The 6,841-nt window shown below is 34.0% G+C and overlaps 1 protein-coding gene across 2 annotated transcripts; it reads right to left on the bottom strand.

The window, feature by feature from the left end:
• Positions 1-318: 318 nt before the first annotated feature.
• Positions 319-3,403, bottom strand: LOC109209542 (type IV inositol polyphosphate 5-phosphatase 9-like). Of its 2 annotated transcripts, none has more exons than XM_019372834.1 (7): positions 3,189-3,403; positions 2,976-3,083; positions 2,494-2,812; positions 2,200-2,384; positions 1,252-1,360; positions 852-1,006; positions 319-661 (listed from the first exon to the last, which is right to left on the bottom strand). In XM_019372834.1, the coding sequence occupies exons 1-7, from the start codon at positions 3,287-3,289 to the stop codon at positions 487-489; spliced, it is 1,152 nt and encodes a 383-aa protein (XP_019228379.1). In that variant the 5' UTR covers positions 3,290-3,403; the 3' UTR covers positions 319-486. The 2 variants fall into 2 exon arrangements, with proteins under 2 accessions (XP_019228379.1, XP_019228380.1); XM_019372835.1 differs by having other exon boundaries at positions 1,252-1,357.
• Between the last annotated feature and the right edge of the window lie 3,438 nt (positions 3,404-6,841).

Genomic DNA, 6,841 nt, shown 5'->3' with positions numbered 1-6,841 from the left:
ACAAAATTTCTCTCTCTATCGAATTCTCTCTGCATTCTTCGACTTTGTTTCTTTCTCTTTAGCTGCATGTTGATGATAAATTCATCATCTTTGCTTGATCCCCTTGAGGCCGGGCTGAGATTCATATGTTTTCTTAATAATCTTTGTTATTCACTATTCTCATTTTCTTTCTTTTTATTAGGTAAGTAACCCTTGGTATTCTCATTATTAAAAAGTTAAGTGTTTTTCTTAGTAAGTACTTTTACAACATGGGCCATCCCTCCCCGTCTAACTTATCCTTTTTTCATTACATAAAAACTTGAAAAGAAAAAGAGGAACTTTGCCCAAAAAATTCATCATTTCGTTGCCGTGCACACAAAAGTTATGTTGGTGTTCGAAAATTTAGCTCGTCTTTTCAGCACCAGAAAATTAGCCTATTGTTTGTGTTTGAAAACTGCTTCAAGCTTTAACCATGATCAATCACAATTGCCATGATTTCAAATTTTTTCACAAGTTATGAAATATTTTGGCAAAATTTTCTGAAGCCTCTGTAGATTGACATTGAACCTTGACCTCTACTGTGAAAATTGCTCTTACTGGTCTGTGGTCGGATAGTTTACACTCACTTCTATTATACTGCCTTTGCTTCAGTCCTTTCCCAAACCATATAATCCTATCACACCTGCACAAAAATTAATTACTTCAATCTTTATTATGAATAGTTTTGCAGTTCTATTTGTTTTGGGATATCTTGACACATCAAAAGGAATAAATCATGCATGATCTTTGCAACCAAAAAATAAAAATAAAATATATCGTGATCTTTAATTTGCACTTGACAGAAAAAGAAATTATGATCTTTTGCCACTTACCAAGCTGGGGTTCGGCTCTTTGCCCTTTTTCCATTCTGATCATTGCAGCCATAATAATCATCAGAATCTAAGTTATATTTATATGTCGGTGGAAACTCGATTTCTTCCTCATTCCATCCCTCAAAGGTACAGCCTTCTCTTAGTTCAGCCTTAAGCTTCAGTTTACAAGTTTTTCAACGTCAACTTCAGAGTAATGGTTATACTAGTTTACTATAGTATACTATTAAATAGTACTAAGTATTATATACATTGACACTGTATAGATAAGTAATCATAAAAGGTGGAACTAGCTTAATTTCTGGCTGTTAAATTAAAAAAATAGATCGAGTAAAAATTAAATTTATTACACATTCCGTGTTAAATTATTTATTATTTACTGATCGATCATGATTTAGAATACCTGATCGTTTTGTAATAGTGTGCTCCATTGGCGATCATTGACCAAAGATCTAGTCGTGGGTTCTGGTAAGTAAATCCTGTAATTCAGGTCGCCAAGCCAAATCACCCTGCTGCATGATATTACGTAGCTTGTGGCAGTTAGAAAATATAAATTATAGTACTAGCTACATATACTAATCATTGCGTGCAAATTTTGTGGTATTTAGAAGATAATACTTCAAGATATGCACCACTTGATATATAATTGTAAGTAATTTACTGCTTGCAAAGTGAAATCTTCTTTGTTGTGCTAAAAAAAAAAAAAAAGGAAAATTTGACTTATTTGCTAAATAAGTAAGCATCCATATGATGATACAAGGGGTAGGTTAGCATTTTGACAATTTGTCTCCATCTCATTTTTTTAAGAGTTTACCTAAATAGCCGCTCGCCCAACTGCTTAAACTAAAAATAATCGGCGGAGGTATAATATATACATAATTTAAGTATTATATATGCATAATTATATTATTAATATATAGTCTATGTATGTAGCTAGAAAAAGTAAACAGTGAATATGGCCGGCTATTTGTGTAAAAGAATTTATGCTTCCTTTTTTAGCTAATTAACTTTCTTTCAACTTGTAGGGGATAAACCGGATGTCTGACTTTAAGAAACATAATTAAGCCGTTTACTTTGTAGAACCACCTTTTAACTCTTCGTAGGGTTGGAAAGAAGTTATTCCGGGATTAGTTATTGCACCTTTCCATGAGAATAAAAAAATACTATAATTCCGGGATAAGTAATCCCAGGATTAATTATACCGCAGTTTTCTACCAACCAAACATGGGATAAACTCTTCTTAAATTTAGTCTCGGAATTAGTTATTCTTTATTCCTCGTACCAAACGAGCCCTTAGTCTGAAAATTATAGTGGTTGAGTAAATAATGTAAAATCCGAGAGATATACATACTCGTGTCGTAAAATTTTGCTGGGCAAACGGTGAAATGGATCGGAAGGAAATCTAGTGCGTGATTGTATTTGGGAGGCATTTGAATTTCGCTCTCTCTTGTCCCCTTCTTTTCCACCAGAAGCCAAATGACAACACACAAAGCAGAAGCTTGTTTCGTGCAAGCAAAATCTAATCGAAACTGAACCCTGTATATGATCATGATTTGCTCAAAATAAGTAATTAAGCAAAAGACTAGATATATAAGATTAATTATGAAGAAATTACAAATAGTGACATTTAAGATTGTGTACGTACCTTGTTGCCAAGGCAGCCAAAGATACCACAGCCTACAGAGGAGACACTTGTGTGTCTGATATAAGGAAGCAGGGGAATCCTTGCCCATATGGTAATAAAAATTCCTACCATTTGTTTGCTAATTATGCATTCAAAATGTGGTGAATTATTCTCTCTCTTTAGTGGGTAAACCTTTTGACTTTCTCCCACCTCTGCTTTCTGATGACCAATATCAGTCTTGTTGAGAGCTGCTCTAATAAGAGAATTCCATTGCATGGATATGCTTGAATTCTCTGTCACTATTATGTTTCCAGCATTCAGAGGTACAATTTCTTGAAACCTGACAAAAGTTTATAAATATGTATAACGTACAAGAAGTGGGGGTTAATGTTACGTTTAGTCACTGAACTTCATCCACGATAACAGTAAGGTCACAGATATAATATGTCCGATTAAAGTAACTGAATTTTACTCACTATAACAGTAAAGTCGGCGAACCTTACCCGAGAACGTAGATGTCAGCCAAATTGCTTTGAGTGTGGAGCAAGTCTTCCATGTTTAAGTCGACAGGTGGTGTAATGCCACCAACATTCCATGAGCTAACAAATAATCTTTTCAAAAAAAAAAAAAAAGAGGGGCAGGAAGTATAAGATGAAATGGAAGTGTATAGAAGAATTTTAAATGTTATAGTTAAAAAAAGAAGAAGAAATGTATACGTGAAATTTTGAATTTCAACAGAAGTTTCAGAATCAGCTGGTGAGTCTTGATCGTTGACTCTGTCCTCTAGGATCTTGTTAGCTGCTAAAGTAAGCCACATGACCTCGGAGAAGTAGGCAGAGACAGAAGAAAAAAAGTGCAGAAATTATACCATAAATAACTATGTGCAAGTGTGGGGGAGAGAGAGAGATGGTGGGCAATAAGTAAAAGGAGAAGTTTGTGTATATATATAAGGGGGGACAAAAAGGCAGTGTTGATTTGTTGGATTTTATACCTCTCTGTAACAACATTCATATATATAATCAGTGGCGAAGCTAAGAATTTCTTCAAGGGTGTTTAAATTTAAAAAAATAAAAAAAATATTCCGACAAAGGGTGTTAAACGTAATATTTTGCCTATGTACACAGTATAATTTCCATGTGGCTTCGCTACTGTATATAACAGTCATTCACTATAAAAGCCAAGTTTTTTAAAGTTATATTTTACCTTTCTATAACAGTTTTTTTTTATCTATAACAGCAACAATCATATTTATAACAGTGTTTATAGCAGAATGCTCTTTGTAAAATTACTCCTTTATAACAGCCATATAGAATTTTTATAATAATAATTCTAAAAATATCTCACAACCTTTTCCTTTAAACAAAGTTTCTATCCTGCACAAGATATAAGATTTGAAGATTTGCACATGATACCTTTTCCATTGGATAGATTCCAAAAAATATTTAGATAGAAAATTTAACTGTTAGGCTCTTAGATTGTCTTCAAGGGAAAGCTATTGGATACCTTTTTGCTGAAAATTTGGATATGAATCTTCGCCAATTTAAGTGTTATATCGCGAGTAAGAGAATGAAATCTACGAAAGAAGCTACAATTACTTCCATCAATCTTGAAAGAATTTATTTTCCTAGGCAACTTTAAAATATCTGCCTTGTTTAAATCTTCATACCTTTAGTTATGAATTTATTATTAATGTATTAGCTTTCTTCAGTATTTAACTAGTGAAATATACATATCATTTGAGATTTTAAATTTGAATAATTCTTTTATCTTTTATATGTAACATTAAAAAAGGAAAAATAATTAATTTTTGGATAACTTTTATCTATAACAGCTAATGTTACAGGTGTATAATAACCATTCACTATAAAAACAAAAAAAAGTATCCGAACAAACGAGGCTATTATAGGTAGGGCCGGATGTAGTAGAACAATAGGCTGGAAATATTGCTAATGGTAGGTGGTCTATTCTGGAAATGCTTATATAAAGGGAAAGGTAGTTAAACACAGCAGTAAAAGAAACCTATTCAATCTATATTTGGAAGGACAGCCCCAAGGGGAGAGTGATGTGAGGGATGATGCAAGTTGGACTATTCAGTTTTTATAGTATAATTTTGTCACTAATTAATCATTTTAATTACATAGCGAAAGCGGAAGGGAAGGTCAATATAAGAGAGGGTGGTGTGGGATGAGAAAGAGGCTATGCTGATTGGAAAGGTTGTCACTTTTCCCTAATAATTACTCCCTCTGTTCCAATTTATGTGAACCTATTTGACTGGGTACGGAATTTAAGAAAAAATAAGACTTTTGGAATTTGTGGTCCTAAACAAGTCGAAAAGGAGCCAGAATATTTGTGTGGTTATAAAAGCTTCTAGAATTGTAAGTTTAAGCTAAATTGTTTCCAAATTTAGAAAGGGGATCACGGATCAAAAAGGAAATTGGTTCACATAAACTGAGGGAGTATTGTTCCAGGTGGTATAAGATATTAATTAGCTATCTCAGCCACGGATCCACATGCAGTTGCTAAACCCACGGCTTTTAGTTGGAATCCTATGGCTATATAATGTAAATAGGGTTAAAATACATTTGATCTGCAAGGTACTGGCTGTCTCATGACCAAAGATATTCTTATTAAAGATGGTAACATCTGGAATGAGCGATTTTGGACCATTGCCAAGAGTGATCTACTTGGAGAAGAGTAGAGAAATGCTCGTTATGCATTTTATAGTACTATACGTTTTTGTTGAGGAATACCGGTAGTTAACTAGCATATAGTCACACAAAATAATAAGAGCAGAAGAAATAAGTGCGGATTTAATGAGGTTCGACCAAATTTACATGCAAAAAGAGTTTTTCACGATAAAATGTAAAATAATACATGAGATTCCCAATCACAATCGACTCGAGCTAAGACTAGGTAAGCCCATCGACATACGGAATAATTGAAATAATAATAGATATAAGTCTCAAACTCAACAGCTGTAATAAAACAACGTTACAACTCAGGATATACAATTTGAGACCCGACGTAGTACAAGTCACAAGCTCTAAGTACGAATACTGGATAATCCTATACATCATGTCTATATATATAAAGGATAATGAAATAAGAGAAATAGAGAGGGGGGACTCCGAGGCCTGCGGACGCCGGCAGGTATACCTTGAAGTCTCCGCAGTAGAATCCCGACTAATGCCTGGACTGATAAGAAGTGCCTGGATCTGCACAAAAAAATATGCAGAAGAGTAGCATGAGTACACCACAACGGTACCCAGTAAGTGCCAAGCCTAACCTCGGTAGAGTAGTGACGAGGTCGGGTCAGGGTCCTACTTGAAATAATAAAAGACTGAACAAATGTAGGCAGAATAATAAAGACATTAATGAAATTGAAACAACGAATAGTATACAAGATTAGCTACATAGAACTAAGTAAATAGTGCTACACGGAGAAAGACAATTAATAGTATGCTAAGAAATATAACGATCAAAGACAAGTACAAAGAGTGGGAAAATGTCAACAAGAGTCACTACCGAGGTACCGCCTCATAGTCTCAAATCACAAAATAAATCACAATCTTTCCTTATATCACCGCTGAAGCCTTTACATTTAGTTTTGAAAATTATTTTTCCCGAAATATCATCTTATATCACCGCATGTATTTCAACACCCAGACCTTATACCACCGCATGTGTATCAATATCACAACGTATCACAAATCGCACCTCAAGTGCCCAATATCACAATTTGCCAGAGAAACCAAACAATAATAGAATTTCACAATAAGGAGACCACGGCTCAACCACAATGTACACAGAGTCCCAACAATAATAACTAGAAGAATAACTCAATAGAATGATATTTCACAACTTAACACTTTGTCTCAATAGAAATCACGGCCTTTGCAACTCAACACCAATTTCAACAACAAGATATTCCAAGGAATAACAATTTCAAGTAAGAATTCAACAATTAAATAGTGAATACGGAATAAGGAAACACGAATTTCAACTAACAAGTAGAGCAATTAGCAAATAAGAGATAGGACAAGTAGACATATGAAATTAGACTAAATATGATGACTATAACATTTAAAGTAACTCAATTAAAGCATGAAGGAATCTACACAACTAAAAACCAGAAATTTCAACATTTAGTCCTTGTACAAACTCGTCACCTTGCGTACATGGCGTTCACATAACACAATTATCACAAAAATAACAAATTCTAAGGGGTAATTCCCCCACACAAGGTTAGACAAGTCACTTACCTCAAACCACGCTAAATCAATCAACTAAAAGGCCTTTCCCTCGATTTTCCAACACCGAACGGCTTGAAATCTAGCCAAATCAATTTCATAGTATAAATATAACAATA

Source organism: Nicotiana attenuata, unplaced genomic scaffold, assembly GCF_001879085.1.
Source record: "Nicotiana attenuata strain UT unplaced genomic scaffold, NIATTr2, whole genome shotgun sequence".
Lineage (NCBI taxonomy): Eukaryota > Viridiplantae > Streptophyta > Magnoliopsida > Solanales > Solanaceae > Nicotiana > Nicotiana attenuata.
This window is presented reverse-complemented; position numbering and strand designations above follow the sequence as displayed.

Excerpts from the sequence above, each read along its gene's own strand:
- LOC109209542 (XM_019372834.1), bottom strand. The coding sequence starts at position 3,289 with ATGTGGCTTACTTTAGCAGCTAACAAGATCCTAGAGGACAGAGTCAAC. Across the intron at positions 1,361-2,199 it reads AGCAAAATTTTACGACACGA|CAGGGTGATTTGGCTTGGCG; the intron begins GTATGTATATCT and ends AATATCATGCAG. Across the intron at positions 1,007-1,251 it reads CACTATTACAAAACGATCAG|CTTAAGGCTGAACTAAGAGA; the intron begins GTATTCTAAATC and ends TGTAAACTGAAG.